Source organism: Carassius gibelio, chromosome B10 (assembly GCF_023724105.1).
Source record: "Carassius gibelio isolate Cgi1373 ecotype wild population from Czech Republic chromosome B10, carGib1.2-hapl.c, whole genome shotgun sequence".
Classification (NCBI taxonomy): Eukaryota; Metazoa; Chordata; class Actinopteri; order Cypriniformes; family Cyprinidae; genus Carassius; species Carassius gibelio.
The window spans coordinates 23,505,729-23,530,489 of NC_068405.1; the positions used below are offsets into that span (position 1 = coordinate 23,505,729).

At 36.5% G+C, this 24,761-nt stretch overlaps 1 protein-coding gene across 4 annotated transcripts; it reads right to left on the reverse strand.

The window, feature by feature from the left end:
* Window positions 1–613: 613 nt before the first annotated feature.
* On the reverse strand, window positions 614–22,972 carry LOC127965927 (rabphilin-3A-like). Of its 4 annotated transcripts, none has more exons than XM_052566649.1 (17): window positions 22,836–22,972; window positions 14,849–14,986; window positions 12,639–12,768; window positions 12,210–12,293; window positions 10,321–10,489; window positions 10,122–10,160; window positions 9,833–10,024; window positions 5,067–5,219; window positions 4,806–4,885; window positions 4,617–4,691; window positions 4,396–4,505; window positions 3,996–4,122; window positions 3,184–3,240; window positions 2,797–2,948; window positions 2,544–2,625; window positions 2,252–2,348; window positions 614–1,451 (listed from the first exon to the last, which is right to left on the reverse strand). In XM_052566649.1, exons 2-17 carry the CDS (start codon window positions 14,971–14,973, stop codon window positions 1,318–1,320), a joined length of 1,806 nt encoding a protein of 601 aa, XP_052422609.1. In that variant the 5' UTR covers window positions 14,974–14,986; window positions 22,836–22,972; the 3' UTR covers window positions 614–1,317. The 4 variants fall into 4 exon arrangements, with proteins under 4 accessions (XP_052422609.1, XP_052422607.1, XP_052422608.1 ...); XM_052566647.1 differs by having other exon boundaries at window positions 9,833–10,027; window positions 22,836–22,971; XM_052566648.1 differs by having other exon boundaries at window positions 9,833–10,027; window positions 22,843–22,942.
* Between the last annotated feature and the right edge of the window lie 1,789 nt (window positions 22,973–24,761).

Consider the following 24,761-nt stretch of genomic DNA (forward strand, 5'->3'; position numbering starts at 1 on the left):
AATGTGCCCTTTCTATTTTTTCAGCGCAGGGTAATGGATATTCATTCAAAACAGCCTAAAGACAGACATGCGAAACAGACTCATTCTGAATATGAGAAATGAGTTAGCATAATAAGTTGAGTGAGGGTCTTTTAATGTTTAATTGAAAGTGATGTGTGTTATTTCTGCACCGTTTGTGCGCCCAACAAGAATTATTAAAAATAATGTTTTCCACCAGGTTTCCCATTGGTCAGACAAACAGTAGCTCCGCCCCCAAACTCACACTTACTCCACTGGTTGAGTCAATCCTGCTGTATCAAACAACCAAAAGGTTTATACAAACAGAACAATGTTCTGATAGACTGCCAATATTTACATTTTCAGGGTAAACCAACAGGAAACGTAGTTTTCTTCCTCATAGAAATGACCTCATACTGTGCTGCAGTTACGACTTAAATTACACAGCAATGAAATCAGTAATCTAAGTTTGAAATGTTCATTTTGGTGCCACTATGATTTCAACGTACTTTTCTAAATGAAATAGCTAATTGAAAATACAAACATTTAGGTCTAATCAGAAATAAAAATGACATTTGTTCAGTTTCCAGAATACATAAGCAGTTCACGTCACTGATTCAGAGGCAATAGCTGAGAACACTTTATTGGGTAATAACAACACTTGTAAACATGTTACAGAAATAAATTCAAACTTGATGATAATAATGTATTATTGGGGAACACGTCCATGAATTCCATGCACATAACAACAGGACATATCCATGATGCAATATTAAACTTCAACAACCTGTCGTTGATTGGATATAACTCTAATACTTTTCTAAACTTTATATTCACAATTAGTTTTACGCATTTATTCTCATCTGTTACATACTGATTAAAACAAACATAACATATGCAAGGACAGCATATATTTCTGATATCAAACAATGGTGTGTACAATAGCTTTTAACATGCTATTTTACTTAAAGAACTGGTTTTACATGAGTAAAGTCCATTTTCTCAGTGTCCTTGAGTATACGTGGTTGCAGGGTTTAATGACTACTATATTTGCGTCAAATCTGTATTCATGAGGTTTTGTTCTTTAAGGCATTTACTGAGTGAAAAAATATCATACACGGTCTTTTTCCCACCCAAAAAACAACAAAGTAACTGTTTTTTCTAGGTTTTTCTTGGTCGGACCACTTTAGCTCACCACAGGGTTTCAGGAGAGGCAAAGACAAAGGCTTTTTTTCTGAACGAAAAGAAAACATCATCAGCAGCTCGATTACTTTTTTGGAAGATGGAACCGTATACTGTCATCTTTGGAAATACAACACCTCAGTCATCCGCCTCAATGTTGTTTTGATTCAACAGAACATGCCAGCGTTCGATCTTCTTGTCCTTGTTCTTCAGACATTCATACCAGTGCTTCAGACATTCGCCTTTAGCTGTGATACCAAGCTGGCAGCCGCCTGTGTGGACGAGACACATGAAAAAAATAAACGCACAGTTCACCTAAAAATTACAAATGCTGAAAAAGTAGTCACCCTTGGTTTCTTCATCTGAACAGGTTTGGAGAAATGTAGCATTGCATCTCTTGATCAACAATGGATGCTCTGTAGTGAATGGGTGCCGTCAGAATGAGAGTCCAAACAGCTGATAAAAACATCTCAATAATCCACACCACTCCAGTCTATTAATTATCATGTATCTTGTTAAGTGAAAAGCTGTGTGTTTGTGAAAAACAAATCCATCATAACGATGTTTTAACAAATTGTCATTTCTGGTCAAAATGCACATAATCCTTAATCTTTGACATCAAACTCCACCCACAGATTTGTTTTGAGTGGTTTTGGACTGTGTTGGCTAGTAAATTGTGCTTGATGTGTGCTTATTTCTCTCCTGATTCAGATGAGACAACTAAATAGAGGACTCGTAGTTAAAAACGTTTTTTTATTATTATTATTTGTTTCTTACAAACATGCAGATTTTGTCTTCACAAGACATTAATTGATGCACTTGAGTGGTGTGGATTATTTTCTAATTATTGTGATGTTTTTATATCAGCTGTCATTCTGACGGCACCCATTCACTGCAGAGCATCCATTGGTGAGCAAGTGATGCAATGCTACATTTCCCCAAATCTGTTCAGATGAAGCAAGTATTTTCTACATCTTGAATGGGTGAGTAAATTCTAGCAAATTTTCATTTTTGCGTATACGTTTAAATTGACACTTTTTTTGTCATGTATATATATATATATATTTCTCACCTATGAAATCATTAGATTTTCCCATGTCATAATCCCAGACAGAGACATCCAAAGTCTTCTTTGCCAGTTCAGCATGCTTGACTTCATAGCTAAACTCCTGAAATCACACACACACACACACACACACACAAAAAAACCTTGACAGGTCCATTTCATAAGATATATTCCAAAAAACCGTCCTTTCATTATAGTGTCAGAGTTTATTAAAGCACTGTCATGGTGTCACGTCAGTGTCGAGCGTGTCAAGACGCTCACTGCAGGTCACATCGTCAGAGAGAGAAAGAAAGAGTACCTCATTAAACTCTGGGTTAAGAGTCTTTTTCTTGATCTGAGTTTTATTCTTTGCTTTCTTTCCCATGTCAGGCTTCAAGTAACTGTAAAACAGCATGAAAATTCAGAGACAAAGAGCACGCAGCATGTTAAATAAGCCTAATGACTGTCACAAAGCAGTTTAACCAAGCGAACGGTTCGTCTTCCAGAGAGCATTTTAATTACACTTTGAGAAGTGCTTTTTGGTGCTTTTTATTAGATTGCTGTATACTTGCATCTTTACAAAGGGGTCAGAATAGCCGTTGGAGTCCATTGCTGCCAGATGAGCACATCGAACTACACCCACAATCAGACGACTCTGCTGGCTGTTGTAGGTGAGAGAAATCAGGATACGTCCCCTCTCCTCTGCCTCTTCATCGTCCTTCAACTGAAAAAGAAAAAGCCACACAAAAGATGAGTAAATCCATATATCTCCCGGTGGACACTAGTTAACAGATCAATCATTAGCCGAACCACTTAACCCAAGTGACTTGTAATGCACACAGGTGTACAGATGCAGTTCAAAAAGGAGAAACTGAGCTTAAATGCATGACTCGACAGCTAGCAGCTACTATGATTTCTTGGGAATACTTCAGTGTTGTAAGTATTTAATTCACAGTTACCTCCTCCTCATAGAGCGCCATGCCCCGAGATGCACCTGCGCCAGCAGTACGTCTCACCTGCGTACCAGGTGTTAAACATAGTCAGTTTACTACACTGCAAAGTCAAATTGGGTCATTCCTACAGTTTGGTGGATTTTACGTCCCCATGAAACAACACTGCATATTTTACATCACATCTTTTATGCAAAATGGTTTTCTATGCATACATGTACTACACAGATTCCCATGATTCCTCAACTTCATATTAAAATAAAGGTAACATGTATTCCACATGTAGTCCACATGATCCAGTGAAAATGTCCATCCCCTGTTGTCCTCTCAAATTAAAATCCACCAACATATTTGTTTTATAACCGTTTAAGACTAGTAAATGGTCCTTGATCTGGGGCATTAGACAATTTTTTGTCGCTTTTAAGAAAGCGATATTATGGATACAGGACTCAGTTTAGCCAGAAGCAATAGTTTAAAGACTGGAGTGCTATGGATTATTGTGATGTTTTTATCAGCTATTAAGACTCTCATTCTGACGGCACCCATTCACTACAGAGCATCCATTCCTGAATAAAGCTTCTGGAGCTTAAAACATTGAAGCCTTAAAAGACACAATGCATTGATAAATTGTCAAAAGGACAAATTTACAATACCAAATGTAAAATATTTGGTTAGGATTATTAGGTTGTACTAAACTTTTTCACTAGAAGACTAAAAAAATCAACAAACTTTTTTCAACAAACCTGCTCAGTCCAGAATTTACCCTAAACTGTAGGAATGACCCCATTACAGTAAACTTTCTGCTGTCCCCTTCATCTTACCGGAATCGCTCTCTCAAGACACACATTGAAGGTCTTCTTCTGGTTCAGCTTCAGTTTTTTCAAGACCACCCGCGTCTCGCCGATAAACTCATTATGGCCGAACTTGTCCTCATCACTGACAGAAAGCCTGCCAGGGAACAATGCGGATGCTGACCCTTTCCACTCTGGGAAATGTCACGGCTTTAATTAAGTCCACTGCAAACTGTTCTAACCGAACACATCATTGAGGCTTTCCAAGAATCTTTAAGTTGCAAATGCAATGGACCAAAACGCAACAATCAGCTCGTTCCATCATGCAAATGACCGAGGAAGGAGAATTGTGAACAATTAGCGTCACGTTGCCCATTCACATTTACCTCTGAAAGCTTCAGTGCATTAAATACAGTAAAGCTGGTTTTACCTGAGAGTCTTTTTCTTCATGTCTTCATTAGTGATGCCATGATAAACAAGGGTCTCGTTCCAAACGGGGTTCAAGGTGGTTCGAATCGTCTTTGTTCTTAGCTTGTTAGACTGAGAGATCGACAAAATATTACGCATTCATTACGTTCTGTGACAATTTCTATAACAACTTGTACAGCTGTTGTTACCATTAGCAGGATTTCTTTTAAAGATCACTGGTACCTTACTGGCTCCTGGAAGCAAGTGCAGTTTCACATAAGGATCAGCCAAGCCATTGGAGTCCATGGGCATGAGACCCTTCACCAAAGATGGAATAATTGCACGGTTAGCAGTTCTACATGATCCTTCAGAAATGCTTTTCCAGTGCAGAAATAGATTGAAACTGCCTGTTCTAGGGAAGAAAGACAATACCTTTGCTTTGATTATATTGCAGCGCAGTTCGTTTTTCTCCTCCTCGTAGAGCAGACTGAACTCCAACATGCCCAGAGTGGCTGGAAAGTGGACAACATCGCATTAAAGGCATGAAAAAAGCTGACACCAAAGAATAACAGTCTCACTTCAAGCACACGTCTGCTGATTTGACGCAATCTGTGATGCACGGTAAACCATTTTGTTCTGTGGTTCCCATGGGGTACAAACATGTCCATATGTCAGTGCGAATTAGCATCTTACTGGCATCATCAGAGTCATAGCTGTTGGCGTCCTCTTCATCCTCTGCGGTGGGGGGTGGTGGCTGGCGTGAAGCGGGAACGCTGTTGGCAGCTGGCAAACGTGCGTCGGTCTGTATAGCAGGTGGTGCCCTGGCCTCCGGTCGACTCATTGGATCTGCAGACAAGCACTTAGTGGTGAAGCAAAACCTGTGCAGTTGCTACATTGTTATAGTCAAAGCAATTAAGAAAGTAAACAAAGTAATCACTGGGTTAAACATCCAGATCGATAACTCCAGATGCATCAACTAACTGTAAGCAGTCATTGAGCTGATGCTTTTAACCAAAGCAATCTACAGTGTGCTTATTATAGGTTCAGTCCCACTGGAGCAATCTGAGGTTAAGCATCTTGATCAAGGGCACAATGGTGACAAATCAAAAGCTTGTGGGATTTAAACCTACAACATTTTGGTAACTAACCCATGTCCACAGAATGATCCTTAATGTGAATGGAAGTCACTTTCTGGAATGTGCACAAAAAAAAAAAAAAAAAAACTGTCCATCGTAAATGTAAACACAAAGTGAACGCCACCTAATGAATTAATTTCACATCGCAAAGCAGTTGCTCGGTTGCATATTGTGATTGTCCATTTATCTTGACATTTTAAGAACAAAGACAAAGCTGTGTGTGTGTGTTTTATATGTATATTTAATTTGGTAGAAGTTTATATAATTTTGCCTTTTTTATCTTGTTTTATTATATTTTATAAATACTGCATTAATTGTATTGATTCAGTGCTTTCATAATTTTCTTATATTTTCAATATAATTTTCTAAATATATTATTTAATATATAGGATGTTGGTAACCATAAGAAAACATTTGAAAATACCTTTGCCATAATGTTAATTACTGTTAAATTTGTGTGCATTGCATAGACAATTGTGTTGTGTTTTGCAAAAAACTGTGTTTTATGAAATTATGAAAACTGAGTCAAAGGCTGATAAATAAGTGCATGGTTTTGCAGATTTGGTGTGTAATTCTGTTTGAGTGACAGCTTTCAGAATCTGTAATCTGTAAGTAAAGATTTAATGTGTAAGCATTTGATAAAAACTTTAACATCCCTGAATCACTTCACATGTATTATTACAAATTGTAGCTGTATTTTAAATCTGAAATGTAAATCTATATAATCCCACAGGAACAAATCTAGTCTACAGTCATATTATCTCTGCTGGTTTTATTAAAATTGAGTCCACAAACGAAGGCCAGCGTTTATGAATGAAAAATAACCAACATTTAAACACTGGCACATATGCGGGTTCGCGAATCATTTGAGTCCTTTCGGGAGTTCGGAGCGGGTTCGCGAATCATTTGAATCAGTTCGAGAGTTAGGAGCGGGTTCGTGAATCATTTGAGTCAGTGCGGGAGTTCAAAGCGGGTTCGCGAATCATTTGAGTCAGTTTGAGTATCGCGAATCATTTGAATCAGTTCGGGAGTTCATAGCGGGTTCGCGAATCATTTGAGTCATTTCGGGAGTTCAAAGCGGGATCGCGAATCATTTGAGTCAGTTTGGGTATCGCGAATCATTTGAATCAGTTCGGGAGTTCGTAGCGGGATCGCGAATCATTTGAATCAGATCGGGAGTTCGTAGCGGGTTCGCTAATCATTTGAGTCATTTCGGGAGTTCAAAGCGGATTCGCGAATCATTTGAGTGAGTTTGGGTATCTTGAATCATTTGAATCAGTTCGGGAGTTCGTAGCGGGTTCGCGAATCATTTGAGTCATTTCGGGAGTTCAAAGCGGGTTCGCGAATCATTTGAGTCATTTCGGGAGTTCAAAGCGGGATCGCGAATCATTTGAGTCATTTCGGGAGTTCAAAGCGGGATTGCGAATCATTTGAATCAGTTCGGGAGTTCGAAGCGGGTTAGCGAATCATTTGAGTCATTTCGGGAGTTCAAAGCGGGTTCGCGAATCAGAGCTGTATATGGATAGGCATTTTTAACTAATTTAGTAGCTAGTTCTAATTACTTTTTCCAAGTGTGTTTAGGTGTGATATGTGAACTCGTATTTTTGGTTTAAATGATGTGACTTAACAGTATCAAGTATATTCAAAAACTAAACAAATCGTGCCTAAAAAGTGCATGTATCTAGACTAATGTAAAGTTACATGATGAAGTCACACTAGTGCGTGTGCATTTTGAGTGTGTTCTTTCACTGCATTAGTCGGTGTCTTCAAATGCATTTATGAATGCATGTGAATGATCACAAAATTCAAGATATGGGGGTTAGAAAATGTAATATATCATTTTATGAAGTTAATCAATATCACACGAAGAGTGCCATTTCAGTTTTTCTCCAAAAATCTGCGTTCTTTCTTGTCTTTATAGAACATTTTGAGTAAAGAACCCTATGGTTCTATATAGAACCCCAATGAACCCCTTTTTCTAAGAGTGTACTATTGAAAAAATACAAGATCCAGAATCAGGGATCATTAAAATATACAGTGATTCCTTGTTGATGTACAGTTTGTTTGTAGGTATATATATTTATATATATATATATATATATATATATATATATATATATAGCTATACACAATGCATGAACATCATTTAATTCAGATTTTAAAATGCAATTTTATTGACATTTTTATTAAAACTTTGCCACTTTTTTTTTTTTTTTTTTTTTTACTTTTCACACAAATCCAAGAATTGCACACACAAAATGCAAAATGCCTCACATCGCTTGCAAAATGAAGCACCACATTCAAAATATAACAAACACGTCTCAAAAGCAGTGGTGGACAGTAACGGAGTAGCTTTACTTCGTTACTGTGCTTAAGTAAATTTTTCAAGTATCTGAACTTTACTGGAGTAGTTTTATTTTGAGTAACTTTTACTTTTACTTCACTACATTCCGAAGCATAAAATCTTACTTTTAACTTCACTACATTTCATAAAACATATCGTTACTCCCTATGATATATCACGTGCTCCGACACACAGAGCGGGGTCTGATTCATCAACAAACTCTTTTCAAAATAAACTTAAATCGGATCGCAAATCGCACCAAACGATTCGTTTACGAATTAGAATGATCCGATTACAGCTGTTCTGGAGTCGACCACTCACTGATTCAAATGAACCGTTTAGTGCGAGTCTCCAGAAGTAAGAACCGGGAGATCTTGTGAGCGTGCGTGCGTCTGATGTTGCTAAAAGTAAGTTATTAATGTCGAAATTTTGGATTAATTATTGTAACTGAAAATCAAATTTAGGTCAAAATTGTCAGTTGTTTGGGAACTAAATCCGTTGTAAAGAGTTATCTATTAAAGCCCACTGAAATGCTCCAGTGCAGACGATGCAGACACATCAATTTTAGGTTAAAAAAAATAAATAAATAAACCTTTTAAATAACAAAGATTAAATACAATAACTCATGCACGTTCCAATTCCCCGCTGCCGTAATGTTAAAAGTTTTATTAAAATGCAACCATCCATGTCCTATTTGATGTCTGTTTTTATATTGTTTATCAACAGTAAAGTTATACATATGTTTGGATTAACTAGACGAGTAGACAGACATGATTGTTTATTCATAACCGTACTGAAAATAAGTAAAGTGTTAGCTGATGCTAACTGTCTAACCAACAAGCTTGCTGGTGCTAAATTGAGGTAATTTTTATAAATAATGTCCAAATACTTGTATTCAACCACCTATATATATATATATATATATATATATATATATATATATATATATATATATATTTTTTTTTTTTTTTTTTTTTTTTTGAATCAGATGTATATAGATTACATCTGGGGAGAAAAGAAAGGATGTAATGTTCAGAACATGGTAACTACAGTAATTATCAAAGTGGGAAGAGATGCACCCCGTTTGGCCAGGGGTGTTTTTACACCACAGACATGGTTTGAGAAGGAAAAAAAAAATTATTTAATTATATTTTCCTTAAAATGTTCTATCCTTATTATCATGTCATATATAGGCCTAACTGTGATGTTCTGTAAAACAACAAACTTTCAAATACTTTGTTCTTACTGGTAAAAATCAGATGGTCATCTCTGTTTTCTCTCAGGTACATCACAGTGTAAGCTTCACAGTGAACATTACTCTCGTCAGCGTAGTCCATATCAACAACAAAAATATATCTTGACTCCATATAGTGGTTATTTTGGAAAAAATCCCAGGTATTTTGAGTAGTAGGATTATTAAAAATATGTGCTGATATAAAATTAAATTAAGTAGCCTATATAAAATTTCAGTACTTTTTTACTTAAGTACATAAAAAATTTAGTACTTTTGTACTTTCACTTGAGTAAAATTGAAAAAGGAGTACTTTTACTCGTACTGGAGTAATATTTTATTATATGTATCTGTACTTTTACTCAAGTACTTGATTTGTGTACTTCGTCCACCACTGGTAACCAACATTTGATGGTAGCCATTGATTTTCATGTATTTTTTCATAATATGATGACAGAATTTTCATGTTGATTTCATTTTGCAAGTAAAATTTTTAGTTAACAATAATACCCCAGATGTGTTGTAACCAAAGTGGTTTTATTTATTGCCTTTATAAATACAGATTTGCTCCTCAGTTCTGACATAGAATGAAATCCATGGAATTTAGGATCAAATCCGATCATATGTGCATTTTATTAACAAGGCCCCTGAACCACGGTGCAATTGAAGGACATATACACTTTTATAATATTCCCAATCCTGAATCATTACTGCTTATGCTATGTGAACATTACATGAATTCTCTCACCTTTTTGTATGGGAGTTGTGGAAAAGGTTGACGCTAGAGGTTTGGAGCTCATCACCGGTTCTTCTCTCTTCTGTCCTTCCACAACAGCGTTGGACTGAATTGTGCTCCTGCTCATAGACTGTCTACCTCTGGTTTCTTCTAGGGCTCTTTGGGATATGACAGTATCCTCGTCCTGTTTAGGGGGCATCGTTTCTGCTGAGCACGGGAGAAAACCAGAAAATGATACTGCAATCGTAAGCCTCATTTCCTCCTGGCGATATTAAGTGTTATTGAGATTCAGGACACTTACCAGATATCTGCTGCTCTCTGCCGGTGACCTGCATGCTCTCTGCATGGAAATATAGCAGTTTCTTTGAACCATGAATTATGAAAACCTTACAATAAATTATCCATGCCTAGTGCGAATGCATTAAAAAACTGCACGGTACTGAGAATTTGTAATTAGGAATTATTCCAACGCAAAGCAATAGTGGAACTGTGGCGTTCACCTCCAGTTTTTGGCCGTGAAGATCCTGAAGACTCTTGATTGGTTGGTGGATTGGTTGGAGCTGGCATGCTGGTGGTTCTGAGCTCTTTATGATTAGAGATCGGTAGAGGAGCGGGTAAAATCTGTTGTGGTAAACCTTTGAAGAACCAGGCACCAGACCGCTTCAGCATCTTTAGGGAAAGAATAAATGATCATTTGGCAACTTCGATGTAGTTTTAGTGCACCGATTTATTCTAATTCGCCACTAATAACATACATTTGTGCTCAGTTTAGCCAACTCTTGCTTGTGTGAGTGAATTGTAAGAGTCTGCTAAACTAATTTTGGCCTAAAACAGACTACAGCCAAAGGCGGAAATGTAAAATTCATTTTAGAATCAGCCTGTTTGCAGATTTGTTTCTCCTTTTTCGCTGTTCAGCTTTCCAAGCTCCAAGTAATTTGATACACTTTAAAGTTACAAAAAAACCTTAGCAATTTTCTAACCCAGTTGAACCAGGAGATCAAATATATGTAACAACACAAGTTAGAATTCATAGACTAGGAAATATAGGATGGATTGTTTATTGAAAAAACTATTTTGCATTGCATAAGTGTCTATGTTTTCTTTTACAGCACCTGTGAATCTCATCTCAGCCAATTACCATCCACATAAGAATCAGCTGGGAGCGGGAATGGCTGGAATATGAAAATGCAAGAACTCAGTTCTGCCCTGGTGTTATGAAGGAAAATGTCAGCAGCTCAATGGATTAAACGCAAATGGGATTCGGGCTTCATGATCTTGTTGCATTAAAGAGAGTCACATCTCCTGCTGCTGCTGACCCCGTCTGACAAGGAAACTAACCGTGACTTACATCGTCGAAAGGATGAATCATCTTATCACAGTCAAAGTGTCTTTGAAAGTTAGAGGTGCTGAACTATCCTGTCTATTTATATCTCTGAGTTACACACAGAATAATTATTCTGTGCAGCCAGTGAAATATTATTTACAGAGCTTTTTTTAGGACTTGATTGAAAAAAAAAATGCTGAAGAAATGGATTTGTTCAAATCAAACAAGCACATCGCTGCATAAGCATTGAAACGACTGCTCAGCCGTCAAAACTAATATTATCAATGCCAGGTAAGTGCAGATTTACAATAACAAGCACTTTTAGAAAAGCACACCATTTTCTGAATATTAACCTGAAATGTTTTAACAAATGGTTTAACGTGAGGGTTTCACAATACAGTTAGCTAGGAATATTCTATCTTTATTTACTCTTATGTTGTTCCAAATAAACATGCTGTCATTTTTTATATTTATGCAACTTATTCCCATTAAAAAGACAGTTCCTAGTGATAAAAATTTGTAGTAAAAAAAGGTTTTCACTAATTGAAGTGAAACGTTAAAGAGATAATTCAACCCAAAGTTAAAATTTTGTCATCGTTTATTTGCCCTCAAATTTTTTTCAGGTGTTGAACACAAAAGAAGATATTTTGAAGAAAGTTGGTAACTGAACACTTGACAGTAGCCATTGAATTCCATATTATGAAAAAAAAAAAAAAATATATATATATATATAGATAAATATATATAAAAAATCTATTTAAAAAAAATCAAGCTTGATATACAAAATGTTTAAAGGCAATTTGAGATTTGAACCAGAGTTGCAGAAATAAATAAATGACTTTGATTTGTCACAAAGCTGTCATTTGACTTCAGAAGACTTGGACTTTAGCACACATGTTGAATGGACTACTTTAAGGATGCTTTTATGGCTCTTCACGGTCACAGTGACCTCACAGAGGAGCTCAGAAATCCTCCCTTTGTGTGGAAAGAACAGCAAAATTATGACAATTTTAGGCTGAATTATCATTGCTCTAAAAAACATTCACATGCTTCAATGCATCTCACCTCTTTCTGCTCACTGCAGATTTTGCACAGCCATTTTGGACTGGAACGACTGACGCTTTGAACGCCACACTTAGTGCACATGTTCTGTGAGGTGAAGCACAGACAGACACACAGATGGCATTCAGTTCCATCACTGCTGAGAAACAGCCCACAGACTAAACAACCCCTCCGGGATCAATAAACAATCTATTGATCTGTGTGTCAGGCGTCACAGAAGACAAGCATACGCATTCTGTGTCATTATTTTGATTGTGCAGACTGATTCTTAAATGCACACGTGGCTCAGTAATGGGCAGGGCATAATAAAGATAAGTGCATAGCGCTCATTCATTTCTGCTTGGTTATTTTTGGACAATCGTTATTGGAAGACGTGCTTGGCGTGCATTAGATAATTGCATGAGGTCAATGGCTTGGCGAATGCATGGCTACCTTTTTGCATTCTGTGCACAAGACTGAGCTGACGCCCGTCAGGCCGAACTGCTGGCCACAGAGTAAACAACGCAAGTCACCGTCACCGCAGGCCGTCCGCTTCATGCTGTCCAGGCGATTTACCAGACGCCTGCGGGACACAAAACAACAAAGTATAACGTCAGCACACTTCCGGCCCTCCTCCAAGTGGTTATTCTAATGTATTGATGTAAAGAACTGTGAGTTAGACGTTTTGCAAGCAAAGTGCTGAGAAAGAGAGAGAGGGAATGAGAAGGAAAGGCAGTTCTTGTCTAGTTAGCACTATTAATTTCTTGCAGTACATTCCTCGGCTGACTCTTGGCTTGTAAAAAAGCTTCTCAATCACTTGGACAGATGTGCTTGGGCCGAATTGCTCTGCGGAATGAGAGGAAACTGTGAACCGATGCTTTTTGGGGTCTCAGGTGTTGGTCAATATTGCCTTTGCTACAAAAGCTACGGAGTCCCGTCCTGTGTGCGATAATGTGAAAGCTTATGTGACCCTGCGGATAATTTGTATAAAACCCTGTTTGGTCACCCAGTGGAGGACTAAAGTAGTTATTTTTGCTTCAAGATTCAAGTCAAATTTCTTTTACATGACACAGATTTTCAAAAGCAGAGTTGCATTCATAAACAGGGAACTAATGGTATTAATGTTATAAAATTCAGTAATTATGAAATGAAGTAGCTGTAAAGCAGCTCTACAGAGGTCAATATTCAACTCCATTTAATCAATTCAGTTCAATAACTGCAGACGTTGCAAAGTTATTGTCGTTATTCAGCTCAATTCACTTAAAACATTTTGTTCTCATCTGATTGTGTCAAGTGTTTTATTAATGAATATGAATTGATTTTAAATTCACTTTTCAATTCAAAACTTTCCAGGTGTTTCTTCTAGGATTCCATACGGGGAACGAGAATGATACAATTGTTGACATGCAATAGAATTATGGAGGGAAAAATAAATCATGTGCACAACAAAAGTAAACAAGAAGCTTCAGGCTTCAGACATTCGGTCTCGGTTTGATCGTATTACTCTTTGAAACAGATATTTGGGACAATTTATCTTGGAGTAAGGAATATTTCATTACACAGACATTAACAGACTTAATGGAGTTCTCTCTTATGATTTCCTTTACCAAAAGTATCAACTTCATCTCAGATGTTTCTCTTAAATCGCCTTATAAGGAATAAAAATGGACACAAATGAGACAATTGTTAAGGAGAGGGAGGTTTAAAAAAATAAATCATGGATAGCGTAAAACAAATGCTAAGGAAGAGGAAAGTCAGCAAAGTCTTCATGTGATCTGTATTTGATTTTACTGCTATCTATCTACAATCGACAACTGAGACGTTAAAAGATATCAAATTTTCTTTCCTACTGGCAGAGGAAAACTTCATTGCATAAACATGGCTCTTTTTATCTAAAAAGAGCTAATGGAGTTTTCCATTATGATTTACTGTATCTATCCAAAATGTTAAGTCGCAAAGAAATTATGATTGCATCGCAGAGTTAATGCTAGCTGAGCATTTGTGGTTAAAAAAAAAAGTTTATAAATATATTTTTGTAAGAAAATGACAATTCCTTGGCTGGGATTGTGTATGCATTTTTGACCTTGAAATCATTGGCCACCATTGAAGTCCACTATATGGAGAAAAAAAGATCCTGAAATGTTTTCCTTAAGAAAAAAAACTTAACTTCTCTGCGACTGATGAGAGAAATACATGAACATCTTGGATGACCTGGGGGTGAGTAAATTATGAGGAAATGTTTAATTTGGAAGTGGATTTATCCTTAAATCTCACTGGTGTCTTTGAGTCTAGGTCTAAATTGAGCTGAATAATGACATTATTCTCTTCTGTAGAGCTGCTACTTAGCTAAACTGAATTAGTTTCATAATGAAAAGATTTTGCAACAGTGATATTGCTATTGAACTGAACTGTATCAACAATGAACTAACTTGAACTAAAAAAAAAAAAGACACTTTCTATTTAGAGGTACTTTAGCCTAGAGCAGTATTTGAATTTCTCATATTTGAAGAAGTTTGCATTATTGATTCTGTCAATTTTCCTGTTTATTACTATCAATCTGCATTGAAATCTGTATTGCATAAAGAGCAACAGAAAAACAGGTGACTTGACTGAGCTTTCCTTCGGGAGCAGAACAAAAGCACGACTTCAAGTCAACGTCTCACCCAATCCTCTCTTGCTCCATGGCCTCCATCATCTTGGCTCTCGCTAGCACGCTGTTTATAATTTCCTTCTCCTCGTCCGTCAGCTCCTCGATTCCAGCGGTGGACTCCATCTGCCTGCCGTACATCTCGCAGCCCGTCCTAAAGCACGCCAGCACAATAGTCAATTAAGCCCAGTGCACAGTCAAACACATCTGCAGTGCCGAATGCTTAAATATACCACCACAAACTCCCAGCGGCCCCATCTGTCTGTGTTATTACCCAACACAATCAACCAACAGAGAGGATTTTAGAGGAACACCGTGCTGTGCATACAGACACGCATCGGTCAGGAAATAATTTTCAAAGGTAGAGCAATTACAACAGCTGTTTTGCTCTTTATCTCCAGCGAAAGTGAAATCTGCTCGGTGCCTTTTGACATTACAGCATGTCAGATCATTAATGAGTCAATGCATCGCTCTTTCCGGCGCGTTGGGCAAATTCTATTCCGTCCCCACAGAGACGCTCGAACCGCTGATTGAAAATGTCGAGGTGACGGAGGACATGACTGATTGCCATCTGGGGCTGAAAAGAAGAGGAGGAGGTCATGGAGACTGAATAAAGTGGAAATAGAGAGAGACTGATGATCAGAAATTACATCACACTCTCACCAGCGCTGTCACTATTCATCTCATCAGCCGTTTCCATAGAAAGCGTGTCTATCACATATGAACACGCGTCTCTAAGGGCCTGCCGGATCTTTCAAAGGCTCCACTGAAACGTGCATCAAAAATCAAATATGTTTGCATTAGCTGTTTGAAAACCCGGCTTGGATTTATATGAAAATGCTGACGCCAACAAAAACGTCAGCCTTGCACTTAAATGTAAATGCTTGCAACTCTAAACTAAGCTATATACAAATAATATCCAATGCAGACAAAGATACGCATTTATGAATCGACAAAAGAAGGCATTCTGCTCTAAAGCTTAACCAGTATTTACAGGGTTTCTGCAGGTTTTGAAGATAAAACAAGCCTTTTAAAGACCAAGTAAACACAATTTAAATCATAAAAGAAAGGGGACACAAAGAAATTCGTTAAAATGAAGTGAGTTTATGATTGAAACATAAACATCTGCCAGTGGGGTCAGAAAAAGTACCTTTCCAAAGGGATTTTTTTTTTTCATTACCCACTGATAGATATGCATAAACGCATTTAATTTTGTTAGATTTAAAAAAAATCAGTATTCAGTATATCTTGATTTAAGGATGTTTAGATGTTTGTATTGGGAATAAGACAAACATACTGTGCAAGATATTCATTTTTGCAAAGCATGCATTGTTTAAGGCCATTACTTTATGAATTTAAGACCTTCAGCTCTGATTTGAGACCTTTTTATGGCTCTAATTTGGAGAAGGGTACTGTAAATTAAGAATCAACACAAACCCTTTGTCAGAGACTACAATAGATCAAGAGCTGGTGCGTGTTTTTCTGGTAGGGTCAGTTGTCAGGGGCAGTGCATCAATGTGTCCTAAATGTCCTTTTCTATCCTGGGACATTCAGGACACTTATTGCATTATTGTATTAATGGCTAAAGTAAATTCAATATCACTGAGCCTTGAAATCCAAACAGTCTCATAAAAGCAAGCACAGCTGCGGAAATCTTTTGATACAAATACACTAAATCTTCTTAAATTAAACTAAACTGTCTTTATAGTGGATAAAGGTTCTTTAGGAACAAAAATATTTATTCTAAGGCAACACCATGAAAAGATACATTTTTAAGATTGCAAAGAACATTTGAATCATCTAACAAAACTTTTCCACTATAAAGAACCTTTTGTGCATTGGAATTGTTTTCATATGTTCTTCGTGGAACCATCAATGCCAATAAAGAACCTTTCTTTTATATAGTGAAGGGGGTTCATTGAGGAACATTATTCCACTAAATAAACTTTTGTCCATTTGAAAGGTTCCATGGATGTTAAAGATTCTTCATGGAGCCATCAATGCCAATAAAGAACCTTTATTTTATAATTTAAAGAACCTTTTGTCCAATGGAAAGGTTTTATAGATGTTAAATGCTCTTCATGTAACCATCAATGCCAATAAAGAACCTTTAAGAGCTTTTCTCTGCTAAAGAACCATTTTATAAATCGGTCACATGGATATTAATGGTTCTTCATGGAAACATCAACGCCAATTGAGAACCTGTGCAGCATAAGAAGAGGGTTCATTGAGGAACCTAAGGTGCTGCAAAGAACCACTGAAGAATTACAAGCCAACAGCACTTCAATATTAAACTGATTTCAAATATGAAAACCTAAATACCACATCATTGCGCTCTGGAACCAGATGAGGCATTGGCACATGATACCGAGTCGTTTTGATCAGCGATGTCAGCACGTCTGGATTTGGCAAACGCCACTTCTTTTCCACACCTTTGCCAACATCCCTGCCCACATCCACAATCTATAACCTCAGCTGTTCCAGCACGGCTGACATCATTACCTAGAATACACTCTAGTGAGCTCTTGTGCTGTGATTTATATATGCCTTGGGGCTTGTAGACCTGCAACCAACGACCGCCTCTAGCAAAACCACCTGCTCTCCTCCACCCCTGCTCCATTTGTTCACAAACCAGCCACAAGCTTCCAGAATACAGTACTTAAATACATCAGGAAGGTAATCTCACTTCAAGCAGAATGCAGGTTAATGAGAAGAGGGATAATGAGACGCTAGGATTAATTGGGGCTGTTATTTGTTGAGTGGGTGGTTGAGTGCTGGTGTAAACTCATTAAAGCACGGTCTTTACACAAACACGTCAGTGTTATCACATCAAAGACGAATTAGTGGACCAAAAGAAGTTTTACACATGGTAATCATGTAAAGTGCTGTTGTTTGCATCTTTGTGTAATTTGGACACATTGTGTGTATATTTGCCAACTCTGATCCTGTTCAAAATGACTTGCCCACCATTATGTTGCTCATTATTTGCCCACCCTCATGTTGCTCCAGAGCTGTTCCTGAACAAATTTATTGCTCCTGTAAAATAGGGTTTCCAATCTTTTTTATCAGCCAAAACCATAAACAAAATTTTGACACAGAAGTTCCCACTGAGATTTAAGTTAATGTTTCAGTAATTTAACAACACATTTGCATGTTCATTTCTTTGACAGTGAATAATAAAATTCATTATAATACTATTAATTAGAAGTGTAAATTTTTTTAAATAAAAAATAAAGACAGAAATATTACTGTAATAAATTACAGTCACTATTGCAAATGACTAAAAAGTACCAAAAGTTGTAAAACAAAATGTGTAATTAGAAAAAAATACATGGCACTAAGCTATATCGCAATTATAGTGCAGTTATCCCATTTGTCAATTTATTTTTATTTTACAATGTTTGCATGCAGTGCAGCATTTCTTATTTTCATTCGCTTTAAATTGAAGCACAAAAAAACTGCTTAATTAAATCTGTATATACACATAAATATATACACATAAATATATATATATATATATATATATATATATATATATATATATATAAAATCTTCAAAATATTAAACTATAATAGTGAATCAAAAAAAATAAAATAACACTGCTGTTTTTAAAACATCACAGGCTGGCATGCTTCATTCTTGTAGTGTGCATTTGGCATTAAGCTCCAGACACATTAAGCCGTGTTACTCATATGGGAGATGAGGATTCATATCCAACTTGAATTTCCACCCCTTTCTCCAAATCATTTCTCATTTGTCATCTCTTTGCTTTCAATAAAATGGCCAAAAAAAAACGTATTTACAAAATGTATATTGATTCTTCTGCAAACAATAAATCAGGTGTTAGGAAGCTTTCATAACAGGAAAGCAAAGGCGCGCTCAGCAAGCGGCTCCGGAAAACAGCAATGCCAGGTTTGCCTCGCCGCGCTGCCAAGAGAAAAACCCATGTCACTTGGAATTCATCAGCAGCTGCTGAGCACGGGAAGCATCACTAGCCCACGGAAACACTCCACAAATTGACGTGAAGAAAAGAAACCGAGGCGTTTTAGCTCCACAATGCAATGTGCTCCTCGAAAGCATTTTACAGCACGTGCGAGTGTGTGTCTGTCTGCTTGTCCAGTGTAAAAGGCCCAACGACCTGGAAAAATGGATTCCAACAAAGCCAAAAAAAAAAACAGGAAACAGAGGTGATAAGACTGTTCTAACTTTAGGAGGACAAAGAAGGAAGGCTATGTCAATTATCTCAATGAATATTGTGCATACACACCACTTAACCTAATAAAGCCTATTGTATAATATTTGTTATGCACATTTCTAAGGTCTTTATCGCAAGTAAAACTTTCCTGAACAAAACTTCTGTAGCCTGGTAGATAGTTCAATTCTTTTTAGCTAGTAAAATGTGTTTTAGTATAACTGTAAAAACTTTACTTTCAGCTTACGCCTTTTTGTGGTGAAATCAGATTTTATATAGTATGTCAAGATAACTTTGATATTGTTAGTAATATTTCAAGATGAACAATTACTGATTGAAGCAACTTTGGTTTACATGATTATTTATAACTCTGCTTTTTCATGTCCATGTTCAAATAGTCTCAAATATGATTAACGGGCATCTGAGTAAGGTTTATTTGTTCATCTCTCAATAATCATTGCATTAAATGTTTTGATCATCAAACTAAGCATTTAAATATAATCTTACTAAGACATTACTGGGAGATATAGAGTGACAACTGATATTTATATCATTTTATGTAAGCTATACTGTAATAAAGATCTCACCGATTTATATTACACACTATCAGAACTTCATCATTTTTTATGGTCATCTAAATATAAACAACTGCTAAAATTTTTGCTCATTTGGGCCCTTAGAATAAAACTAAGGAGTTTTTCCCTCCTTTAAATAATTTTTTATAAACTTAAAGGTTCAATAAACTGTTTCATTTCAAATAATTGGATTCCTCCAACTACTATTTCATATGTCAGGCTTTACAGGGTTAATGTTTGATTTATAAAAGCATTTAATGCAAACTCTGCAGCAAGACAACAAGAATGGTTGTTGCATGGGACATTTCTGATACGTCACTACCGTGATGCTGTCACAGAAAGTGCATGCATAAAATTTTAAAAAGCCTTGATACACTGTATCTGACCTACTTAATGTATTCCTGTAACAAACGCTTGGCCATTTCTCTTCTCACAGAATACACACTAACACAACATCAGCAGCAGCACACATAAAATCATCCACCTACTCTAGACGTCAAGAGCTTCACTGGTAAGAAGCGGCTTACCGGCTTACTGAGAACCCCAACAAGTTTATCCCTTTACCACCATTTTGATGAGTCTCCCTTTGAGTTAACGGATGCAGAACAGTGTTAAATCCATGGCCGTGTGACACCAAGGAGATGCAGAGCTGACTGTGGACTGTCAAACAGGGTTACCCTTATTTTTACATCCCTTTAAAGACCCAATGAATTCTATGGGTGAGATATTTTCCATGCAGCCCTCAGAAAAGTGAGCGGTGTACCTCAAGGCTTGGTTTTAGGCCATTTGCTGTTGTGATTAGAGAGGAAGAGGAGAACGTTAATGTCAAAAGAAATCAAAATAGACCCTTTTTACCTTCTAAATACATGTTTCTGGTCTTTTTGTAAATGATTTAGAGACGTTCTAATATATTTAGGCCTGCAGTTAAGATTAATGTTTTTGACTTGCAAAAATATTATAACATTTCTATCCATTTGGATTACACAGTTTTAACTGATGATAAAGATAAAAACGTCATTTGATGCATATTTGTCAGTCATACATAGATCAAACGGATCAGATTCTGTAATAGTACTAATAAACAATGTAACTTAAATATGTTATAACCAGGTTTATATATGTAGCATCAATAAATCCAATTAGTTTCAATCTCATACATTTTAACTAATATAACTTGTTTCACAGTTAGCCATATTTTAACCATGATTTCATGCCAACATGTTTTAATGCTTACAATCACTGCACAGGAGCTTTATACCCAGGTGTGTGATGTCCTGGCCATCTGTCTGTGGTAGGAAAGCACACAGCTGCTTCTTCAGTATTTCATTAATGCTATAGCCCACCACATCTCTTATATGAAGGCGGCGTCCAGAGAGGATTTACCAAAGCCTTCATTTTACCACTGAGAGAAAACAACAGCTGAAAGAAAACAAGAGCTAGATGCCAAAAAGATGCATCACTATTACTGCAAAAAAATCATTTATTTTCCACCAAACATGGGCATTATTAACCCTATAAAGTCTACTGTATCATATGATACGCAAATATGTAAAAGGTATTTTAGTATAATTGTACAAACATCCACCTTCAGCTCATGACTCGTGTCTTGAAATTGTTACTGATTTTTATAAAGTAAACATTGGAATAACTTTAATATTGTTAGTAATATTTCAAGACGAACACAGCAATTTATGTTTACTTGATTTTTTTAGGAATATCATGTTCAAATGAGTCTCAAATATGATCATCAGGCTTTTGGGTAAGGTTTGTTTGTTCATATCTCAATTGTCATTGTATTGCATTGCATTATATGTTTTGGTCATAAAACTAACAATTACTGAGACATTATTGGAGCTATGGAGTGGTGACTGATATTTATATTATTTTATGTAAGCATCTGCTGTTATAAAGCTTTCAATGATTTACCTTACAAGCATCAGAATGTCATCTCACTTTTTTTGTTCATATAATTATCAACATCTGCACCAAATTTCAAACCATATTGTTGCTAAATTTGGGCCTCTGAGATTTTTTTCCTCTATATTTTCTCTATATCACACTATTATGAGCCATTAATGTCTGATGTAACAAATACGATGCTCAACAAAAAACACATGCAGTTTTTTTTTGTTTTTTTTTTTTAAAGATTTTATGCTTAAAGGTCCAATATACTGTTCCATTTAAAATAAAATGATTTTTGGACTATTATTGCAATGTGTCAGGCTCCACAGGGTTAATACTTACTACCAGTGATCAGTTTAACTGTAGAGTACATTTAATTTTCAGCATCCTGTCTTGAGGAAGTAGAAGCTTCCATTAAGTCTTGTAAAGTGTCAACAGCCATGCTCTGTAAGCTTTGTATTTTCAGATCCGATAGCTGAGAGCAAAGAAACCCACTAATCGCACACACAGCCAGTCAAGCGTTGAGGAATTAGAGAAAGATCTGAGCTGAAAGAATGCTGGAGTTTAGACTATGACTTCAAGAAACCTGGATGGGATGCAATCGTGACCTATTCTTCATTGGCGCCCCGAGCCATAACAATTTCCTGCGACTGACTTTGCTCTTCTATGATCTGAAATGTTGCAAAGCTTTGAAATGCAAAAGCAAAAGGGTTATTTTTAAGCTCAAAAACTTCTAGATGTGTCTGTCAAGCAACATTTATTGCCTCTGAATGCCGTCAGATCCCCGTCTCGCACACAAAAGCACGGCCCAAAGAGAAAAGACGCAACTTCCCATTACATAACGCACACTCATCAGCAGCCTTTTGAGATGTTGTTCAAAAGCCCCTCAGAGCTGTTCACAACTATTTGATGAGCTGTCTCATTCAGAGCTAAGCAGATTTCAATCTATGCAACTAAAACCCAATGCAATTCATGTGAAACTTAATGCTCAGAAAGACTGTGCATTTAAAGTCATGCCAGCAGACCTAACTCCACCAAAGAAGAGTGGCACAAACTGAAGATCAATTGCAGTCATGCCACATTAATTGCACAACATGCATGAATGTCTCTGCCATCTGTGTTGTTTTCTTTTTGCAATGCCTATGTCTAATAATAGAGCTGCTTCCATGACCAGTCCAAGATTTTAAAGACATGCACAACAACCATAAAGCACCTCCTAACCCAATGCATTCCTGCCCTAAATGCTTGAAATGCAAGCACATTTAATCATTCAATATCAGCTCTGTTGCATTATGAGAGTTGATGCAAGCTGTCAGTGATGTGAAGTCACTCACCGCTCACCTCCTGCACTCAGCAGCAGCAGCAGCACAGATGAAGATGTGTGTCTCTCTCTTTCTCCTCCACAGTGATGCAGGAATGATGCTTTAATACTGTCTTTAGGGAGAAGAAAAGCCAAACCCCCACCCCCTCCTGTCTGACCGAGCCGTGCCGCCATCCAATGAGAAAGAAACAGCACAATTCATTTACACAGCACATACCTGATGAAGAAGATGATGATGATGATTCAATTATTTGTTATATCCACCCCTCTGCCTGCATTTCTTCCTATAGGCCTGTATATCATAACTCATTTTAAATCACTGCTGTTATCTGTACACACACATCTTGTTATCCAGTTTGGTTCTCACATGAACTCTCTTCTTTTACCAATCACCATCTTTCACCACGGCTCATTAGTTTTAAAAGGTCACAATCACCTCTGTGTGAGTGAAATGACCAATTATGCTGTAATTTGTCCGAATTAGAAATAATACTGAGCAAAATTAGTCGTCAGTGACTGTGTGCCCTTATGTGAATCTACTGCCCCCTTGTGATTTGTTTTAAAGCGAATTACCCAAGAATTACAGACAAATAATACCAGAAAGGACACCATAAAATAAAAATAAAAATGTGTTTTTGGTAACTACAACTAAATCTAACGTAAACTTTGTTCAATCACTGAAATAAAGTTAAAATAAAATACAACCTAAATATTAGATTAAAAAAAAGTTGTACTAAAATTAGTAGAACTAAAACTGAAATAAAAAAAATTATCTAAAGAACGTTAAAGAAAAAAAAATGCCTAAAAGGTTAATTTAAATACAAAAATAAAATACAAATAATTACTCAAATTAAAATAAGAAAAATATAAGAATAACATTATAAATGCCAAGAATGACAAAAGTACATTAAAAATTTTACAAAGAAATTGAAAAATATAATATGGAAAATAAAATATGAATACTTAATATAAATATAAATAAAATGACAAAAGCACCTTTAAAAATGACTAAAACTAAAATAATTAGTTTTAGTCATTAGTTTAGTCAACTAATTTTGGTGTTATTTTGTTAGCATTTAAATAATTTTCTTTTATAAGTACAATGTGACTAACCAGAATAATCAAGGTTTTTAGTATATTTTTTATTGCTACGTGGCAAACAAGTTACCAGTAGGTTCAGTAGATTGTCAGAAAACAAACAAGACCCAGCATTCATGATATGCACGCTCTTAAGGCTGTGCAATTGGGCAATTAGTTGAAAGGGGTGTGTTCAAAAAAATAGCAGTGTCTACCTTTGACTGTACAAACTCAAAACTATTTTGTACAAACATTTTTTTTTTCTGGGATTTAGCAATCCTATGAATCACTAAACTAATATTTAGTTGTACGACCACAGTTTTTTAAAACTGCTTGACATCTGTGTGGCATGGAGTCAACCAACTTGTGGCACCTCTCAGCTGTTATTCCACTCCATGATTCTTTAACAACATTCCACAATTAATTCACATTTCTTGGTTTTGCTTCAGAAACAGCATTTTTGATATCACCCCACAAGTTCTCAATTGGATTAAGGTCTGGAGATTGGGCTGGCCACTCCATAACATTAATTTTGTTGGTTTGGAACCAAGACTTTGCCCGTTTACTAGTGTGTTTTGGGTCATTGTCTTGTTGAAACAACCATTTCAAGGGCATGTCCTCTTCAGCATAAGGCAACATGACCTCTTCAAGTATTTTAACATATGCAAACTGATCCATGATCCCTGGTATGCGATAAATAGGCCCAACACCATAGTAGGAGAAACATGCCCATATCATGATGCTTGCACCTCCATGCTTCACTGTCTTCACTGTGTACTGTGGCTTGAATTCAGAGTTTGGGGGTCGTCTCACAAACTGCCTGTGGCCCTTGGACCCAAAAAGAACAATTTTATTCTCATCA

Coding starts and splice junctions, on each gene's coding strand:
- LOC127965927 (XM_052566647.1), bottom strand. CDS start 14,973: ATGTACGGCAGGCAGATGGAGTCCACCGCTGGAATCGAGGAGCTGACG. Junction 10,161..10,320: donor TTCACGGCCAAAAACTGGAG/GTGAACGCCACA, acceptor ATTTCCATGCAG/AGAGCATGCAGGTCACCGGC. Junction 4,886..5,066: donor CTATGACTCTGATGATGCCA/GTAAGATGCTAA, acceptor TCCACTTTCCAG/CCACTCTGGGCATGTTGGAG.